This window comes from Emys orbicularis, chromosome 2 (assembly GCF_028017835.1).
Source record: "Emys orbicularis isolate rEmyOrb1 chromosome 2, rEmyOrb1.hap1, whole genome shotgun sequence".
NCBI classification, from domain to species: domain Eukaryota; kingdom Metazoa; phylum Chordata; order Testudines; family Emydidae; genus Emys; species Emys orbicularis.
Genome location: NC_088684.1, coordinates 70,216,832 through 70,238,576, shown reverse-complemented (window position 1 = coordinate 70,238,576; position 21,745 = coordinate 70,216,832). Strand labels below are relative to the sequence as shown.

General features: G+C 41.3%; 1 protein-coding gene across 3 annotated transcripts in view; it reads right to left on the bottom strand.

Annotated features, from left to right (window-relative positions):
• ATP6V1H (ATPase H+ transporting V1 subunit H) overlaps positions 1–20,897 on the bottom strand; it is a 99,285-nt gene extending 78,388 nt beyond the window's left edge. For 2 of the 3 annotated variants that reach the window (XM_065398206.1, XM_065398208.1), the window contains exons 1-4: positions 20,788–20,897; positions 17,266–17,388; positions 4,839–4,941; positions 3,576–3,665 (exon numbers count right to left, since the gene is read on the bottom strand). In XM_065398206.1, the coding sequence (XP_065254278.1) occupies positions 3,576–3,665; positions 4,839–4,941; positions 17,266–17,369 (297 nt within the window). In that variant the 5' untranslated portion in view covers positions 17,370–17,388; positions 20,788–20,897. Of the gene's footprint in view, positions 1–3,575; positions 3,666–4,838; positions 4,942–17,265; positions 17,536–20,787 lie in introns of those variants that run through there. The other variant, XM_065398207.1, reaches the window with a different exon arrangement.
• Positions 20,898–21,745: the final 848 nt, after the last annotated feature.

The following is a 21,745-nucleotide window of genomic DNA, read 5'->3' as shown; positions in this document are numbered from 1 at the left end:
GATTAATATGGAACTAAAGTTTATGAGAACTGTACACCATAGTCCCCAAATAATCTCAACGTTTTCATCTAACTTTCTTAAAATCAAATCATTCAGATTAGGATACATTATGTACAGTAACTTCCTACCAATGTGTAGCTTAGGAACATGAAATACACAAGGTACATAAAAACATTGGATTTTACTGCTTCTCAAGAGAGCTTTCTATGAAAGAAGCTCCCCAGTTTAAAGAGATCATGAGAAGTTGTGCATTTTGTTTTTCTACACTCAAATGAGAGTTAGCATCCAAAGAAATATTCTTGACAGATGCAAAGATTTCAACACCATTGTGTGAACGCTGTGCTGCCATCTTTAACAGCTAACGTGAGCCTGCAATGCTAATGTTTGCCTTATTCCCCTTCTCCCTCCCCCAGACCCACTCCAGAGAGTTGTTAACCAAGTCTTTTTGCATTTCTTTTCAAGTCTTCAGACTGATACAGGCAGCACAGCTGAATCGGGTGATCAGCATTTCTTCTCTTGGCATCAATATCATGTTCTACTTCAAGAACTAGATTTCAAAGACTGTGTTTAACACCAGTTATTGACAGCAGAGGTGTAAAACAGTGATAGCAAATTGTTCCCAGCTCTCTACAATAGAGCACCAATAAGGATGCAACAATGCTTCTTTAGGATGCGGGTAGCAGAAGAACAGAGAAAAAAAGAATCTGAAGAACATCTTATGGTCAAGGAACTAAAGGAATAAAATTGGAGCCACTGATGGGCTGAAGAGACAAGATGAGTTATATGAAGGCTAAAATATCAGAAGAGCAGTAGAAAACCTATCTACTTTTAAAATCACAAGCCCACCAGGAAAGAGAATCACTGTTAGTGCCTACAAAATCAATACTGTAAGTTATAGAATAAGGCTATCATACGCCCAGAGACTATACCAAAGTTAAAAATCCTGCTCTGACATTCTGGTAGCTTTGCACTCTCTCCAGAAATCTCTGGTCCTCCAAGTGTTCTTGCACTCTAGACCAGTAGAAGTTAACAGACAGAACTGTTTGGGCTTTAAATAAAAAGACAGCTATGACTCTCTCTCCGAACGGTGGCAGAGTTATATGACATAGCAGTCCTTGGAAGAGCTGTATTTCCTTCCTTTCACCCTAAACAGATGCAAGGTATAATTTCAACAACTAGAGCAGGACAATTACTTCCCGTGTCTTAAATACGACACTCCTGTTAATATACTCCAGAATTATATTAGCCTTTTTCACAACTGCATCATAATGCTTACTCATTCAATTTGTGATCCACTCTACCCCCCAGATCCTTTTCAGAAGTACTGCTGCCTAACCAGTTAATCCCCATTTTGTAATTTCACATTTGATTTTTCCTTCCTACGTGCAGTACTTTGCAGTTATATTTATTGAATTTCATCTTGTTAAATTCAGATCAATTCTCCAATTTGCCAAGGTCCTTCTGACTTCTAATCCTGTCCTCCAAAATATTTGCAACCCCTCCCAGCAGGATATCACCTGCAAATTTTATAAGCACACTCTCTACTCTATTATCCAAGTCTAGATCATCATCATATTGGTTCCCTTTGGCTTTAAAAAAAAAAAAAAAATTACCTATACTGAGTCAAGAACTTGTCAGAAGCCAGATAGACAAACAAGATCACTCAACTGTCAAGGAAAAAGGGAATATAATTTGTTACAAGTTTCTTAACAGACCTTAATCCTACCACTTCAGAAAAGAGTAGAAATTTTAGTAAGCTACAGCAGTACACTTAAGCTGGAGATGGAAGCCTTAGTTTGATATCCATCAAAACGAAGAATATCATGTTGTGATCAAACAGTTGGAGATTAAAAATAAAGACAGGCGTTTACAAGCTTCAAAAATATTAAAAAGGAGAAAAACCAGAACTAAACACATTTGAAATTCCATTGCACTTTTCATAAATTGTCATACTTGGGTATTTAATTTGATTTAACACACAAACCCGCAGCCAAGATATTTTAATACACTTTATTTCTTAACATCAACATGATGGCTCAATACTAGAACCAATTAGAAAACTGGCTTCCCTCCCACCCCAGAAAATGTTGACTCCCCCCAAAAAAAATAATTTTCAAAGTTTTCAATGGAAATTTTTGATTTTTATCAAAAAACAAATTTTTAGATGAAAAATTTGAGTTTTTGATGAAAAGCCAAAATGTTCTGCGGAAAGCAGAAACTTCACAAAATGCTTTATTTCATCACAAACCCAATTTTACATCAAAAAGTAATTCCAACAGAAACGTTTTGACCCACCCCACTCAACTATACAGATTCTTAATTCTCTTAAATAATTCAAATGAACACACAGTAAAAGGGATGATTCCCAGAGTGTTAAACATATTTAGGCTACAGAACAGGTTTTAATGCAGAGTTACTCTATCATATAGCTCAGAGGCCCTTTAATATGTTGGAATAGTAAGTATATTGTTCGCTTTCCTACAGTTCATTTGCCTAAAAAATGCTTTGCTTTAAAAAAGAACAGATACTTTCATACATAATGACTATGTGGAAAGCACTCAGATACTATAGTGATAGGGTTTCAGATTGGCATCTGAAATAAATACTATGATTAATATATTAGAGGTAGATTGGTACAATATGCTTATAAATAAGTTAGGTGCTTGAAAAGCAATACCAAATGACTCCCCAAGTCAGCAATACTGTATATTTTCTGTGGTTCCCAGCCAAACCCTATCTACTGATGGACAGGCAATATCTTAGTGTTCATATGCTTGGAATATTTCCACTGCTCCGGTTAACATTCATGCTGTTATGAGGGCATTATGGATTGCTTCTGAATTTACTTCCAGCTTGTTCATACATTTTGATCCTGGCTAGCTGTATAGGCTGAGTCCTACTGATGTTTAACTCAGAATTAACAAAATGGTTTTTTTTAAGCTACTATACCACATTGCCAAGACAACAAACTATATTTTAATGACACACAGTTTCATTATGTATATTGTCCTGTATGTCACTGGATACGAACTTTACTGTTCCAAAATGAAAAGTGAATAAAATTCCAAAGACAGCGACACGCAGTGTTTCAATGTTTATACTGTCAGCCTGACTAAGATGGATCTTGCACCTGCTTGCAAAATGTGGCCAAATTTAGGCCTTGTCTAAAAACAAAACTGCACAAATTTAAACTAAATTCATTAGGGGTTTGCAAGGATGGTGTACGGTAAATAAGGTTGGAGCCACTAATTAAATGAGGAGGATAAAGATATTCAACAGCTGCCTCATTCCCAGAGCAGCATCCATTCTGTGTACTAAGTGTAGCTGGGTCCAATGTGATCGTGTTGATGCATTATGATACTTTGAGTCTTTAAGTACATGAAGGGGCCAAGCTAAGATTGCCTGTGAAATCTTAATTCTGGCATTTCCCAACTTCTGAGTGCTTGACTTTGCAACCTAAATATACATTCTTTGAATACAGTATTACATACATACACAAAGAGATCAAAATTAGATCAAGAGACACCCAAGTATCAAAGAGGAAGACTTAAATATGAAATAGGTTATTGACCTACTTGCAGCATATCATCAATCATAGTTAGGATGTACTGAACTGTCTGCTCCTTGGAGATATGAGTCATCAAGTTTATGAATGTTTTAGCACACTACAAAATAAAATACATTCAAATTAATATTAGCAATTGTTTTATAAAATGCAGTAGAATCTCAATAATTCACATTTTGGCTTTATGTAAATTTTAAGCATCCTAATGGCTTATTCATCTACAATAGAATATGAATACATTTGACATTACAATGAAATACTTTTGCCATTCTGTTCATTACCTTTTACAAATTGTTCTATGGCATTCAACGGAAACAGTGAGAAGTAACTAGCGGGAGTTAGCAAGGTTCCTCAAGGTGATTTGTCAAAAGTCAGAATTAGAATCTCTCCTTCAATGTTTCTTTTAAGAAAAAGAAAATTTACAAGACATGGGCAAATTTAGTGACAGATGCTGAAGGGATTGCAAGTTTCTCTCTATCAGTGGTGCAGGACCAGCACTTGGAAAGCTTATCTGGCCTGCCCATATGTTTCTGACTGGAAGATAGATACAAGTTGGACCTTAAGAGTTATTCCAACTGCTTTCCTCCCCCTGGCACAATTTAATTATGATATGTTTTCAGCAGCAGATTTCACGAACTGCTTGAGTTAGAGATTCAGGCTTTATCTTACTTGAAAAGAAAATGAGAGAAAGCATATGGAGAGTAGGGGAAAGCTGTTGAGGAGAAGCTAGAAAGAGTCACAAAAACTTACCACTACTCTTTACATTCTATGTAACTTTTAGGCTACTTTATTTCAGATTATGCTGTGTCATCAGTTTAATGTACCACCTTGGACAGCTACACTGTCACTATACAAACAATGCATATTGTATGTAGCTATTTAAATAGTGTATGCATTAGTCACATTTTAAAATGCAAATTCCATTTATTTGAGTTTAAGAAGTTGTACCAAAAGGCACCCAACCATATCAGAAAAAAAATACCTAAAAAGTGTTATCCAAGAGCACAATAAATGTGTGTGAAGCTTCCCAGCTTCTTTTGATCTCATTCCAGCTGAACACATTTAAAAATTAAGAGGTCTGTTAAAATAATGGCCAAGTTCCACCTCACAAAAATTCATTTACAATATAACTGTCTGAAGCCCTGCTAAAATTTGCTAAATAGCATAACAGCAAAACACATACTTTCAACATTTAATTAGAGTTAGTATGGCAAGAGCAACCCCTGCCCTCTCTCCCCCCACAAAAAAAAATTAAAAAAGGAAGCTGGATTACCTGACTGCCTTCCGCTTGCAGCAATTCTTGTTTTTCTTCTGGGCTCCTCTTCTGCTCAAATCTTTGAATAAATTCACAGTCTTCACCTGAAATCATCTGTCCTCTGGAAAAAAAAAATACGAAGCCATAGGAACTTTTTGTATCTGTGTTATTTCAGGCCTTATTTCTTTCAAGATGCTATTTGACATGAGAGGCATTCTTCCTTTATTAAAGTTATAATAAACTTAGTCCTATCATGAATGTGTGAGGCACTCCTATTCTGCTGAGAGCCTCATGTGCAAAGGAATGAATAATTTAATAGGGAATAGGGCAGGGGTCGGCAACCTTTCAGAAGCAGTGCGTGTGCCGAGTCTTCATTTATTCACTCTGATTTAAGGTTTCACGTGCCAGTAATACATTTTAACGTTTTTAGAAGGTATCTTTCTATAAGTCTATAATATATAGCTAAACTATTGTTGTATGGAAAGTAAATAAGATTTTTTAAATGTTTAAGAAGCTTCATTTAAAATTAAATTAAAATGCAGAGCCCCCCAGACTGGTGGCCAGGACCTGGGCAGTGTGAGTGCCACTGAAAAATCAGCTCGCGTGCCACCTTTGGCACGCGTGCCATAGGTTGCCTACCCCTGGAATAGGGAATAATTTAAAGATGCAATTCTGTGTCTCTTGACTACTCAACAGCATCACCTCAGTCATCTTTAGATTTCCTCCAACCCGTGGAAGCACATAAGGAATAATCTGAGAGATGCAGTACTGGCTATATATACATACCTCGAGTACATGCTGAAAACAAGATCTGCAACACAACTATAATCCAGTTGAAAAAACATGTGCAAATACAAAACTTGTTAGTCTTATTTTATGAAATAAGAAGTTTTAATGCCAAAAATGAAGTGTGAGGGGACAGGAAAAATTTTTCGAAGTAAAGTTCTGGTTTCTAGGTCAGATTTTTACTTTTTCAAAACTGTTAACACACACTTGTGGTTTTAATCAGTTGATAAGTGGTATTTAGAAGATGGTGACTATACCAATCTGACTCTACTTCTAACTGGGTTTGTGGGGTTGAAAAGGAATTTCCCCCCAGATCAGATTGGCAGTTTTTCACCTTCCTCTACAGCCTGTGGATGCAAGTCACTTGCCAGGATTACCTAAGTAGATCTTACTAATCATTTCCCTGCCATTTCAGGGGCCTTGGGCAGTGGTGCATCTTGTTTCCTCGTAATCTCTGCCAATGGCACGTTGTAGTTAGTGTCCTGTGAGCTATAATACTTTGTCTCCTATCAGTTGGTTAACATATGGGTGCTGGGCCGCCACAGAAGGTCAGAACAGATGATATAGTGGTCCCTTCTAGCCTTAAACTATGACCCAATGGACAGGTAAAGGATGGAAGGGGGAGAGAGGGGGAAGGACTTGAGCTAGTGTGTTCCACAGCTACTTCCTTTATCCATCCAAATCTGTAGTTGAAAGTCTGTTGTAGCTAAACATTAGCAACTGTAAAGAACATTAAGATAATTAAAGAGCCACCATTAGTGATATTTCCATTTATCAAACTGAGCTACAGGACTGGCAGAATCTTCTACTTATTACAATGCAAAAGTTATTCCCACACCTGATAATGAGCAGGACAAGGCAGCAGAAACAACACTTATTGTCTAGGTGTAGTAAGGAAAATGATGTAGTCAAAGGAAGATGAAAATCCACAGCATTAATACTTGCCAAATATCACAGGTTAACACACAAAGGGACCAAGTTACAGAGGCTGAAGCTCTTCAGAGAAGTGGAGAATTGTGCATAAAGCCATCCAACGCCAAAATTACACAGGCTGGAAATATAACATATTACTACTCCATGTTTCAGTTTTTCCAGCATTTTTAACTCTTCTTACATTTCCACTGAGTCAAAGGTCTTTTCCACCTACCAAAGCCACACAGAACAAGTTCTTCTAGTCAGCCTTTTCCACAATCTGAGTCACTGCCTGCAGGTGGTCCATGATTAAAAATTGAGTAAAAACTCTGCCAGTTCTCAGGGCAGATTAAAGTTCAGTAATCCCTGTAGCATGTTCACCAGGATTAGTGAAGTACAGAACATATTTATGCTTTTCCCTCTTCTGAATTAAATACCACTGTAACTTGGCCCATCCCAAAGTATCTCTATCACAGGGTGACTGGCCCCTTTAAGGGGAGATGGGGCCAGCCACATCTGTGCCATAATTGGATAGCTGCTTCCTGGTGTGAGAGGGTGGGACTAAGGAGGGCCATGTGACAGCTTAATGGACACCTGGGGCCTTATAAAATGATAGAGTGAGATCAGTCTGCATTAGAACCACAGGGAATGGAGCAGACTGCCATGGAAGGCCCTGGCGCAAGGGTCTGTAGGGCATTGGGTATTTCAGGCTAATCAGCCCAAGGGTCCAGTGCTTTATACCACAACAGGGAAAGAGTCAAGAAGCAAAGCTCAGAAGGGGCTGAGAACAATACAGAAGGGGAACTAGCCTGGGAGATGAGTGCTCTATCCCAGAGCCAGAAAGACTCACACAGACAGTGAGAAAGGGGCTGGGAACAGGGACAGAGAGTGGGGCTGAAGTTAATTCACCAAAAGGCAGAAGAACCTTTTCATCTGCTGTGACTACAGTTGGACTTTTGCTACCCTGGAAGAAGTTAAAATTGTGTTTGTGACTTGGCCAGTGGGTTGGCCACATCATGACAGACTGGCATGGGGAGAGCTGAGGAGACCCATCTCAGGACAGGAAACTCAGGAAGGGTGTGCCAGCAGCTCCACACTTGACCAACAGGGGATGCTACAGGGCAGCCTGGCCCCACAACCACCTCCCCATTTTCACACTTATGTGAAGTTGCTACACTATATGTGGGGCACTAACAAATTCACGGTCCATTTTGGTCAATTTCACAGTCATAGGATTTTTAAAATCATAAATTTCATGTTTTCAGCTATTTAAATCTGAAATTTCATGGTGTTGTAACTGTAGGGGTCCTGACCCAAAAGCGGATAGTGAGGGTATCCCAAGTTTATTGAAGGAGTGTCGTGGTAATGCCACCCTTACTTCAGTGCTGCTGTTGGCAGCGGCGCTGCCTTCAGAGCTGGGCGGCTGGAGAGTGGCAGCTGTTGGCAGCACCACCGCCAGCAGCAGCGCAGAAGTAAGGGTGGCGTGGTATGGTATTGCTACCTTTACTTCTGTGCTGTTGCCTTCAGAGCTGGGCCCTCAGCTAGCAGCCACCACTCTCCAGCCACCCAGCTCTGAAGGCAGTGCACAAGGGTGGCAATACCACGACCCCCACTACAATAACCTTGCAACCCCTCTGCAACCCCCTTTGGGGTCAGGACCCCCAGTTGAGAAATGCTGGTCTCCCCTGTGAAATCTGTATACTATAGGGTAAAAGTACACAAAAGACCAGATTTCACAGACCGTGATGCGTTTTTCACGGCTGTGAATTTGGTAGGGCCCTAGCTATATGATAGTACTTAACTGGCAAAACATTACCAGGTACAGTTTATAAGATTATACAAAAAGTAAGTTGAAACTGGTCCTCAAGGACCATATCAAATCATATTTTTGACAATCTAGCCAGGCTTCCCTAATTTTAGAAAGCTTTCTAAGAACTCACTAGTTGAGGAGTCTTAAGGTTTATACTCAAATTAGGTTGCTAGAGGTCTGCAATGAAATACAGCTTCTGTATTCTTAAAAAGGACACTGATCAACCAGTCATGGCTTAAAAAATAGTGTTCTAAAAATATGGAGCTGCATTCCAAAGGGTCCAATGCAGCTTAGTGATGTATGATTTTTGTCCTTCCCTCCCTCCCTAAGAAAGTTGGATCCAGAAGACCCAGCGTTTGTATTTAGTAGTAAGCATCAATGTAAACCTGTGTATATGCATGCCAAGATGGACTATGGGGGAAAATGGGGGAGACTAAATTACCACTTCTTCCCCACAGTAGGAGGAACATCACAATGATGTTCTCCTGATGATCTCTTCTCTCTTCTAATCTGCGGGTGGGGAGCATTCCCCTGCACACAAGTGTACCAAGATTTCATTTTTATTTCAAGAGATAATTTTGGATTTTTAATATAACCAGATTTTCCAGGAACAGGAATACAGAATGAAGCCCGTGTTGTATTTTGTATTCTATTTTTGTATGCTTTGACATGTGAAGATTGTTGTTGTTCAACATTTTGTTCTTAACACTGCCTCATAACAAGCCATTTCTCAGCATGCATAGGGGCCAACTCACCGCTACCAAAAAGATTTATAAAGCCAAGTCTCATTGGTCCCTTAAGACAGTGGCTTCTGGCAAAATGGAGGTAATTTTTATAACACAGCCCATGGAGACTGTGAAGCCCCCAGGGATTAACAAACAGTTTTAGTCAGCCAAGAGATTGACATGAGAGAACAATAATCAATCAGCATTGGTGAAACTAGAAAATTCCATACAATGTAAAAAGTAATCAGAAAATATCCACTTCATTGTTTTTAGAACACTTCACACTAACATAGCACTTGTCATCTTCAAAGAACATTACAAACGTTAAATAAGATTTAAGAAGAGCCCTTGATTACAACTTTAGAGTTTGAGAAAGCAGTGCAAAAGTAAGGCATGCGAGTTTATTTCAAAAAAAAAAAAAAATCGGTAAAAGTTTATCAACTGTCAAAGAAAAAGCTTTCAAACAAATAAAGCTCTCTACTTTGATCTAACATTAAAGATCAAGGAAATCAAAGGCAGAGGAAGACATTCCCTGGAACAAAGGAAGAATTGAGGTTTAATATTTGTTTATTTATAAGTGCCAGTCTGAGCAGACATTTGTAGCACAGGGTTGTATAAAAGAAGTTTGACAGTTTAGTAAACAATTCATTAATATTTCATCAGGGACTTTGGGAATCTGAATAATGCCTTACCAATGTCAAAAATGCCACCTCCCAATCACTTCATTTTAAAATTAAAATGACTAGTTATCTAATAACCCCGAGGAGTCTCATGAATAACAATGTAAAAGCCATACAACCATGGCAGAAAAACCCAATCCTCCCCTTTGGTGCCAGTGGTCAAGATTTTTCCCCATTATTAATATGGGGAGGTTTACCAATTCTTTACAATTAAAGGTTTAAGGTAACCACAGTCTCCCCATTTCATAACACTCCTTTTTCCCCCCACAGAATTATTCAATTGTACTGTTACTAAGACACAGTCAATAAAGCATTGTCCTGCAACCAAGAATGCAGCACAATGAGCTAGAGTGCATTCTGTTCAAGAAGTGCCAGATCTCACATATGCCAAGTCACCGTGTACCTTTTCTAGTGCTAGACAGCAAGTCAAATTCTTCATACTCAAAAAAGGAAATAGTTTCACCAAATAGATTCAGATAATTGATAGATTCTCAATTCTAAGGCCAAAAGACCATTGTGATTATCTGATGCACCTGTAAAGCTTTACATTGGTAAGTCATTTGATTGTTAAATAGTTTTCCCATGTGATGTTACAGACTAATGTTATGTTCCCTTTAAGTATGAGCCACTCACTCTGCTGCCCATTAATCTTACTACAACTCTGCCACTTATCCCATGGAACAAATAATTTATTTATTTTTAAGTCAAAACAAAGTCAATACTTCATTCGCATCCTGGATATGAGGCAGGCATTAGTAACTGCTATTATAGGACTGAAGAAGGCAGATGATGTTGGTTATTGTTCTATATAATTCTTAAGCAACAAGTGTTTGTAAGAGAGCATTTATAAAAAGCTCTGTCAGTGTAGTTGATGCAGACACTTGTGATTAGTTTGGTTTTTCCATCATGCATTCCTCATGACAACTGTAGTTCCTGTTTTGTTCACATGACACAGCAAAGTGAAACCTGGCTTTCTGTTTTAAACAGAATATTAGACACTTCTATTAATTACTATTGGTACCACCCCATACTCACTTTATCAGCATGTCAAGATGCAAAGTTTTTACCCAAGTGCCCTTGGCATGTGATGCTTTATGACAGTATTAGAGGACACTCATATGATCTGATTGCTTGACTGGTTTAATAATCATATTCAAGTTTATATAGAGGGAATGGCTTCTGTGCAATTGTACCAGCACAAACTGCACCAAGCAGAAGAAATCTCTAAAAATGTTTTAAAGGCAAGAAATTATAAAAACATTGTGACATACGATTTGATTTTAGTCAATTTCAAAAAATTAAAGCTGACAGTATCTCTTTACAAATAAAATCCACAACCACCAAAAATGTAAATACCCCTTTTTAAAACACTTGGCGATCCTCGGAAGGCAAAGTGTGAACTATTATGCATCACACAACTCACTCAAACATCAAGTGTTCTTATATGTTTGCATCCTACAGTACAGTACTGTAGTTTTCTAAATGCAAGAGCATGGATTCTGAGAAGGGTATCTACTGGTTCCAGTAGAGCAGCAGTTCTCAAACTGTGGGTTGAGACCGCAAATTGGGTCACGACCCCATTTTAGTGGGGTCGCCAGGGCTGGCTTAGACTTGCTGGGGCCCGGGGTTGAAGCCCGAGCCCCACTGCCTGGAGCTGAAGCCGAAGCCAGAGGGCTTCAGCCCTGGGCAGCAGGGCTCAGGTTACAGACCCCCTTCCTGGGGCTGAAGCCCTTGGGCTACAGCTTCCCCCTCACCCACAGCGGTAGGGCTCGGGCTTTGGCCCTCCCACCCAGGGCAGTGAGGCTCAGGCGGGCTCAAGCTTCAGTCCCCCTCCCCCTCCCCCACCCCCTTCTGGGGTCATATTGTAATTTTTGTTGTCAGAAGGGGGGGGGGTGCAATGAAGTTTGAGAACCCCTGCAATAGAAGACTATTTTACCGTTTTTGAAAGTCTCCTTCAGGAAAGGGAAACGTGGCTTCCCTCAAGTGAAATATTCTGATTTTACAGTGCAGCAGCATGAAGACAATATTTTCTACAGTCTATACACAAAATTAAGTGTAAACTACTACACAAAGGCTGTTAGGTTTTTTGTTTTGTTAAGACTATTGACCCTAGTTAGAATTACACCCAAAACTAGGTAAACGGACGTTTCGGTATTAAAATAATGAATTCTCAATTCAATTAATTTGCAAAACTGACAATATAGTCAATGACAAATGCAGAAAATATTTTCAGTTATAATGATACTACCTAAATATTTTAAGTTCTTGCAGACATGCTACACACTCTGAAATCAAACACTGCCAGTAAACACAGCTACATGTTTTGTGTAATTTGACTTTTTGTTTACATGCATAACATTCAGAGGCAGGATAAACAATACACTAGTTAGACTTAGACTAAACTGACCCTGTACTAGAGAACTCAGGACCTAGATACTGGCATATACTAGAATTTGAGCAACTGTGAGCAAGCAACTTTACTCCAGCAGTGCAGAATGGGCAGAGGTGAACTTTGGAAGACACCTCTCCTGTGTGCTTTAAAACCAGTGATTTAATGTAATTTTAAAACAGCTCAAAAAATATAACTAACAGCATATATACCACTTATAAAACCACAAATAAATAAAATGGCACCTCAAGAAAACTGAACATAAAATCTTATCCCAATCTAGGGCTAAAACCAGAAGACCTGATTTGAGACAGGCCTCCATTTTTGAGGGCACATGAAATGTGCTAACAGTTTTATCTATGGACTGTCAGCACAATATCTCAGATAATCTTAACTCTCAGAATGGAGCATGAAAGAGGCGCTCTCTAAAATAATCAGGATCAACCCACATAGGTCAATCACCACTTTGAACTGCATCAAGAAATAAATCAAATGCAAATGTTATCTGTATTATCATAGCACATAGGAGCCCCAGTCATGAAACAGGACCCCACTGAGCTAAGTGCAGTACAGTCCCCAACACGTGTTGTCGACCAAGCACTAGTGCACTATGCTTCATTCTAGAAACATCACTAAGTAAATGGACAGTTGCATTCTGCGCTAGCGAACATTCCCAAACGGTCCGAAAGTATAGCTCCATCTTGACTGAACATGTTGCAGTAATCTAATATGGAAATAGCGGAGGCATGGACTAACTATGGCAAGGGCCATACACATCAGGAAAAGTCACAAATTTTCATTCCTCCAGGAGCTGCCAAGGATAACAAGGTTCAGCATCTTGAGAACAAAAGGCAGGCATACTCTCTCAATAAAGGGACCATACCACCTTTCTGCCATCTTCTCATGATGGTCTCCCATCGTTCTAGCATCATAGAAACTTAGAGATGGAAGGGACCTCGTGGACATAGTCCCATCCCCCCTAATGCTGACACAGTACCAACCATACCTAGACCTTTGCTGGCAGGCGTTTAGTCTAACCTGTTCTTAAAAACCTCCAATGACAGGGATTCCACCACCTCTCTTGGAAGCCTATTCCAGAGCTTAGTAGCCTTATAGTTAGAAAGGTTTTCCTAACATCTAGCTTAAATCTCTCTTGTACAGATTAAGTTGATTACTTCTTGTCCTAGCTTCAATGGACATGGAGAATATTTCATCACTGTCCTCACTATACCTGCCCTTTTGAAGACTATTATTAGGTCCACCCTCAGCTTTCTTTTCTCAAGACTAAGAATGCCTAGATTGTTCAACTTTTCCTCATATAGAAGGTTTAGAAAACCTGACCTCTTTTTTGCTGCTCTACTCTGGGTTCTCCTCAGTTTGCCCACATCTTTCCTAAAGTGTGGTGCGCACCACTGAACTCCAGTGGGGGCCTCACCAGTGCCAAGTAGAGTGGAACAATTAACTCCTGTATCTAACAAACACCACTCAAGTTAATATACCCCAGAACGATATTAGCTTGTTTTGCAACTGCATCACACTGTTAGTTTGTATTCATTTTGTGATCCACTACAACTCCCAGACCCTTTTCTGCTGTACTACCGCCTAGCCAATTAGTCCCCATTTTGTAATTGTGCATTTGACCTTTTCCTTCCTAACTGCAATACTTTGCACTTGTCTTTACTGAATTTCAGACCAATTTTCCCACTTGTAAGGTTCTTCTGAATTCTAACCATGTCCTCCAAAGTGCTTGCAAGCATTCCCAGCTAAGTGTCACCTGCAAATTTTATAAGCATTATCAAAGTCTTTAATGAAAATATTGAATTGTATTGGACCCAAAACAGACCCCTGCAGAACCCCACTATATACACTCTCCCAATTTGACAGTGTAACATTGAAAAGTACTTTTTAGATCGGGTTTTTCAACCAATTATGCACCCACCTTATAGTAATTTCAGCTAGACCACATTCCCCTAGTTTATTTACAAGACTATCATGTGGAAGACTGTCAAAAGCTTTACTAAAAATCAAGATAAATCACGTACACTACTTCCCCCTATCCACTGGGGCAGTAACCCTGTCAAAGAATGAAATTAAGTTGGTTTGGCATGGATTTGGCTATTGCTTATCACCCTCTTATCCTCTAGTTGTTTTCAAATTGATTGTTCAATAATTTGTTCCAGTATCTTCTCATGTATCAAAATTTGTCTGACTGGTCTATAATTCCCTGGGTCCTCTTTTTAAAGATAGATACTATGTTTGCCCTTCTTCAGTCCTCTGGGACCTCACCCATCCTCCATGAATTCTCAAAGATAATTGCTAACGGTTCCAACATCACATCAGCTAGATCCCTAAGTACTCAAGGGTAAATTTTGCCATCCTTCCTTCTTGTTAATATTAATTGTGTTAAGCATCTGGTAACAATTTTTTACTTTTTTTGTGTGAAGAATTCTAGTATAGTTAAGCCTGCTCGGACACTTCTTATGAAATAAGAGTGGCTTTGTTCAGTTTAGCTTACACCCCTTCCAAAGCAACGTAAGCTGAACCTAACAAACCCATTCTTATTCCATAGTAAAAGTGTCCACACAAGCAATTATACCAGCATAACTATACCAGTTTAAATTCACTACTTTCCCAGGTAGACAAACCCTCAGGCATAGAGAGATGAAGTGTTCACACTCCCACTTCAATTAGATTAATTAGACATTAAGGCCTGGTCTATGGGCTGGGAGCTGCAGGGGTTCCCGCAACCTCCGTGACTTCAGCCCATGGCAACCAGGAGCTGCATAGGGTCCCCACCAGAGGCAGCAGGGGTACCCCGCAGCTCCCTGCCCTTGCGGGTGGCGGGGGACCCTGCAGCTCCTGACCACTGCAGGCTGAAGTCACAGAGGTCGCTGGAAGTCACAGATTCCATGACTTCCATGACTAAATCGTAGCCTTAACTATAACCTAAAACTGATTCTGGAAAGGACTCTTTACAATTCTAAAGCTCACCATCTCTACTATGAAAATGACCTAAGAACTCTACTCATGTCTGTACATATAATGATCTTTTAACCAATACTCTCTCTTCCTTTTCCTAATAAATTTTAGCTTAGTTAATAAGAATTGGCTGTAAGCGTGTATTTGGGTAAGATCTAAGATATTCATTAACCTGGTGGGTAATGTGTCCGATCCTTTGGGATTGGTAGAACTTTTTATATGATGAACAAGATTTTCAGTAATCCTTATCATATTTGATTTGGCTGTCTGGGTGGGTGCTCAAGGCTGGGTTCCTTTAAGGCAACTGTATTTCTGGCTTCTGGGTAACCAGTAAGGTATTGTAGAAGCTGTTTTGTTGCTGGCTGGTGAATCTAAGTATTAGAATAACTAGCAGTTTTGGGGATTGTCTGCCCCACGCTTTACAGTTTGCCCTAATTAAGCAACTTCAGCATGGCCCCCTTGGGGCACCACACACACTGACAAAAAGCCTCAATCTCAATGCTATTATACAGCAACTCCTCACTAAACACTGTAGTTATGTTCCTGAAAAATGCTACTTTAAGCAAAATAATGTTAAGCAAATCCGATTTCCCCATAAGAATTAATGTAAATGGGGGGAGAGGAGAGTTAGGTTCCAGGGAAAAAATTTTCACCAGACAAAAGACATAAGTTTTAAACAAACAATTTAATACTGTACACAGCAATGATGATTGTGAAGCTTGGTTGAGGTGGTGGAGTCACAGGGTGGAAGAGGGTGGGCTATTTCCCAGGGAATGCTTTGCTGCTAAATGATGAACTAACACTCAGCTGAGCCCTCAATGGTGAGCACATCGTTGTTAGTGTAACTTCACATTCTACAAGGCAGCACCAATGGAGGGAGGAGACACAATATATGCATGGCAGTGGCTGCAAACATTCCCTGCGGAAACTGAACATGATGATGAACCCACTCAAGGGCATCACTCCCTCCAGTTTCCAAAGTGGCGGGGGGGAGGTGCAGGTGTGTGTGTGTGTGTGTGTGTGTGTGTGAGAGAGAGAGAGACAGACACACCCCGTGTGTGTGAGTGAGTGACATACACATCCCATGTGTGAGAGAGATGCACATTGCCCCTTTAAGTACGCTGACCCCACTGTAAGTACACTGCCTTTTTAAGTAGATCAGCAAGTTGAGACCGCAGTTGCTGCCAGCAAGCTCCCTCCAGCTCCCTCTGTCCTGAGCTCTGTTGTGTGCACCCCCCTGCTCTGTAGAGATAGGGTACAGGAGCGGGGGAAAGGGGACACCCAGACATCAGCACCCCTCTTCCCTCCCTCCCCCTGCACAGCAAGCAGGAGGCTCCCGGGAGCAGCTCCAAAGCAGATTGCAGGAGCAGCACATGACAGTGGGGGGAGGAACACCTGAACTGCCTGACAATTGATAGCCTGCTGGGCAGCTGCCACACAGGGAGCTGATGGGGGGGGTGCCAGCCCACCCTGGTTCCAAGCCCCCACCAGCTCACTCCAACGGGCTGCTCTTCCTGCAAGCAGTGGACAAAGCAGGCAGCTGCCAAACAACATTATACAGGAGCATTGCGCAACTTTAAGCGAGCATGTTCTCTAATGGATCAGAGATGTAACAATGAAACAAGGTTAACCGGGACGTTAAGTGAGGAGTTACTGTACAGGCAAAACTCCGCTATTGCTAGTATGCCTACTTTGTTCAGGGGGGTTCCGGGGTTGGACTAAGCCATGCCAACAAAATCGCAGTTTTGTCAGTATAAGCTACATACACAATCGGAGTGATTTGCAAGTACAGTACACCTATACTGGCAAAGCACTCCTCATGTAAACCTGGCCTCAGTCCTGTGCTTTTCCTATTTGGCCATACTTTCTGGGAGGAAACACTGTTCCAATGGTAGGTGGAATGTAATCAATTTTAGTAAACTTGTCTTCAAAACAATGTTTCTGAGGACCACTGTATTGAAATAAAAAAACAAAGTTCCTTTTCTTGAAATAAGTCCATAGGAAATTATCCCAGCTATTTCCATTCACTGTAGGGTTTTTCCACTTTCATAGTGTCATGATAGAATGACATTTCTCATGTTACACGTCATAATGGATATTCACAAGAATCCACAAGCTAGTAGAAAATGCAGCTGTCAATGATTCACAGTCAGTTTATACTTACTGGAGATATGACTGCCAGTTTACTTTGTTTGCCCGAACTTCAGCAGCTTTGGCAGCAATTATGTTTGTTGGGACAGCAGCATCCACAGCACCTCTGATATCCATTTTAATCTCGATTTAAAATCTGTTCAGAAATACATTATGAGTCAGATCTGAGACAAGTACAATAAATTAGGAACACAGACAGACTATGTGCCCAAGATTTCCAGCAGTTTTTAAAATGATTTTAGGTGTCCAATTTGGGACACCTTAAAGGAGATAGTTTTCACAGTGTGGGCACCAAGTATTTTCTAAAAATAAGGCCTCTTTATGGAACCTCAAGTCTGGCATCCCCCTCCCCCCACCCAAAAAAAAAAAAAAAACCTAGGAAACCACAGGTTGCTTTTGAAAACTTTGGCCTGTACTTTTAAATCAAACATCTTCCTCTTCCATTAATTTTAAGTCACAATGAAAAAACATTGTGCTCATGCAATGATGTGAAAATATTTCATCGGATAAGGTATATACTAAAACTAATTTAAATATTAATTGATTGTCTGCTGTTTATGTTGCATAGAAATTTTCTCCAAAACCCATTCACAATGGAGGATAATTGTCAGAGGCTAAAGCATTTTTACTACCTCTTTTAAGTAGTTCTCTAGCTAAATAAGAATATAAACTCTTCATGGATGTAAGTTATGGTTGTTGATAAAGGGATGATGTTTGGAAATGCATAGACCTCAATTCTGACAGTCACATCAAAGACAGCACTTGAAAGACTTACAAAAGCATGAACAGTGGGAAAACAAACCTATATATGAGTTACTTTCAAACAAATTGTATTTGACAAAAGTCTTCAACTCTTCCTTTAAAAAGCTGAAAATTTCTTCACACCAAGCCTCAGCCTTGGAGATCTGCAGGGCTTGAAAAATATCCACTTGCCTGTGGCAAAAAGGACATTTATGAACAATTTAAGATTTCCTTTTCTATATTTTAAAAAAAAAAAGTTTCTGGTCTTATGGTTAGGATGACCTTCCCAATGTGAACATAGTGTTCACTGATGCAGTGAGTGTACAGGCATCTCCAGTGCTAGCTGCTCCATTTTCCTAATCTGTAGCAGAGTGAAAACTATTGATAATGAAAAGTGTACATACGCAGAAATTAAACTGACAAGAATCAAAGTCAGATCATCTTATTTTGCTGTTGATTAGTCAAGGTCAATACTTGAGTTATTCACTGGGGGATGAGGATGTCAGAGTGTAGCAGACACTTCCCACCGCCTCCACAGCAGCCAGAAAACTGAGGGAATATTAGAGCAGTAGAGATTTCCATCAGCCTTCACAGCAGGTTAGAGACTGTGGTGGGGATGTACATACAGAGAGTATCTAAGGAAGAAAGTTTAAAAAAGCCACAATGCAAGGAGATAAAAGGAACAGAAGTGCATGGAGAAAGGAAGATGGAGAGGAAACAGACATTAATAGCAACACAAGTAAAACAGAAACATCACGGTCTATTTTAGGACAAAAACAAAAACGGAGTGAAGCCAGAAAACAAAAGAAGGCAAAACAGAGTATGTTAATTAAAAAGATTGTAACAGAATTCAAATGCAGTACAAAACTGTTGTAATCCTTTATATTGCAGGAAGAGTTGCCTTAGAGGCAAGGCAGCACAGGTATTTTTCACTTATGTGAGTACACAAAGTCATTGGGTTAGTAAATGTTCAGTAAGCTTTTCAAAGTGGGTAACACCAACAGGTCAGAAAGGTCAGTCAGGAACAGTAAACAATTAACCATAGGGTATGCAATATTAAGACAATCATAGGCATGGAAAAAATTATAGCAAAATAAACTAAGCAGCATTTGCAATAAGAAGAGACCAGAAGAGCCAAGCTCCCGCATTTACTCCACAACAGAAAATGAGAAGAGTTTGTGAAGTGACACAAAGTTTCTCACTGTTTCATTTAGACACAACGAAAGCCATGCATGAAAAAATTCTCTAAGAGGAAAAAAAAGGAAAATAAAAACAGGTCAGACTGAACTTATCCCATCCCACTGTTATGTATTCCTTTGTGTTCTGCTCCCCATATCAGAGTCTGGCTGCATCAATAATGAAGTTGCTCCAGCTTTAAAGAAATGTTTCCCAAACATATCTGAGACGTTTTAAAACAAGCTTCACTTAGACAATCAAGGAAGTTATTTGAATAAAGACTGCTTCAAAGAATTGCATTTTTGCAACTCCAGAAGTAGCCCTAAAAGTAACTTGAAAGCGGTGTGACTTGTACCCAGGAGCTCTCAATTAGAAAAGGCATAGATGTCCTATTCAGCATGTATCATATAATTTAGGCCTCATTTAATTTAGTCATTTGTCTTACAGCTAGTCATTCCCCTAGGGACATCAAGTCTTGCTTCTCAAGAACTATCCAAAAATCAGAAGTCTTCACTGGCATATCATGCTATATAAACATTTACCCTTTGGCAATAACAGTAACACTAGGTCTCAATGTCACAGACAGCGACCTTCACAGACCTTTCTCTTTCCTTTATGGCCTAATCTCCATCTGACTCTGATTTCAAAACAAGGAGTGTGTTTGCAGCAGGTTGAAGCCTGGCAGGAGCAGGAACTCCACACACCCTAAACTAGAACCACCTCACCCAACCAGCCTGGAGGTCTTTGACCACCACCACAAAGAAGCAGAATCTCTCTTCTCCATTCTCTACTCCCCAATACAACCCCTCGCTTCTATTATTGAATAAAAAAAAGCAACTTTACTTCCCATTATTATTTCATGGAGGAAGAGAAAATAAATACACCCTTCAACATTGCACTTTCGGGAGCTTTACTGTGAACACACCAGCATGTTCGTTGTGCCCCTTAAAGGGCTCTATGACCTAATTCTTAAGAGGAAGTAGCAGGGTCCATTTTAAATGCTCTTCCGATTAGTGGGGACTGGAAGAGAGGGTTTAGGGAGCTCAAGGATGGGGAAATCAGAGGCAAGTAGGAGCAGGCCAAGAGAGAACTGAATGGGGGTGCAGCACTTTGCTGTACACAAGCAGCCTGCTGAAGCCCTGCAGAGCCCAGCAGACTGCGCTGGTGTTACAGACAGGTGCAGCAGTCACACTGCAGGATCCCAGCACTGATGTGCCCAGGCTGCCCACAAAACCTTAGGAGGGGCCCTGCCGCTCCACGCACTGCTAAGGGGTGTCTAAGTAAAGCAGCTTCAGAGAAGACCTCGGCGAGAGCCTGAGCCCATTACCCTCCTCCCGCGAACCCACCGAGCAGCTGCGCAGCAGAGAGCCTTTCGAGCAAGGCAGCGACCTCAACGCCGGGGCAGGGAGGTGCTTGCGGGGGGCGCCACCCCGAGCTCAGCCCCGGCCTGCTCCGGGCTCCCAGCACCTCGGCAGCCCGGGGGCGCTGAGGCAGCGGCCGAGCCCGCTCCGTTGTTCTCCCCGCTCGCACCCAGGGAGGGGCAGGGGGAGCAAAGCCCCCGCCGCCACCTCCAAGCGGGGCAGGGAGACTCAGTCCCGGGGCGGGGAGCCGCTCTTACCCCCTCAGTCTGTGGCCGGGCCCGCTGAGCGTCTCCGGCAGCGGCGCTGAGCTCCCGGGCTCCGCAGCTCCAGGGCAGCTGACGGACGCGGCTGAGACAGTGGCGGCGGTCATGTGACAGCACCCACCTGACTGCACAGCCCGACGGCGCCCGGGAAGGCCCAGTTCGCGCAGTCACCGCGCGGGCGCTGAGGACGAGGGCGGGGCTGCCCCGGTTGCTGGGGTTACTGCTCGAGCTGGCCGGGTCCTTCTTTGAAGCACGTTCCAAGCCTCCCTGGCTGCGGCTGGCAGAGCCACGTGTGCTCTGGATAGAGCCAGAAGTCACTAGGCTAACCAGTGCCTGCTCAAGGGAGCTTCCATGGGTCTTAGGCCTCCAGCCAGCACCTGGCCATAAGCAGGGACCTGCGTCCCTCTCCCTCCAGACTGGGGGTTACAGCCCCCTTGCAATTCACTGTGATCATTCGTGTCGCTCTGCCCTTAGTGCAGCACCTGCTGCTCACTCTGTGTCAGGAATAATGACGCAGCCCAGTACAGTTAGTTTAGGGCAAAAGCATTACAGAGAAAACATCTACATGCAAACTGAGCTTGCCAGCTGCCACCCATCTTCCACATGGAGACCCCAGCAGGTTCCAGTCCTTCAAACCCTTCCAGCAGGGTTTTGACTTCTCTCAGTTACAGTTTCATGTTAGTTTTAGGGTCAAAATGAGGACCTCTAAGTCATTCAGCCTGAGACTTTGTACCAAAAGCCTTTTTCTTTGTCAGCTGGGGATCCTGAACCCCATCTGAAGCAGTATATATAGTTCTCCACAAGGGGAGATACTTCCCTTGAGTTATTTACCATTCCCAGAATTTGCAGTAATTACCCCTCACTGATTTAAATTCCTGGATGAAGTTCAGCAAACCTCCACCATGGAGCCAGAATACAATCCCTGGCTCACGCAGATACGTATAATGTTTAA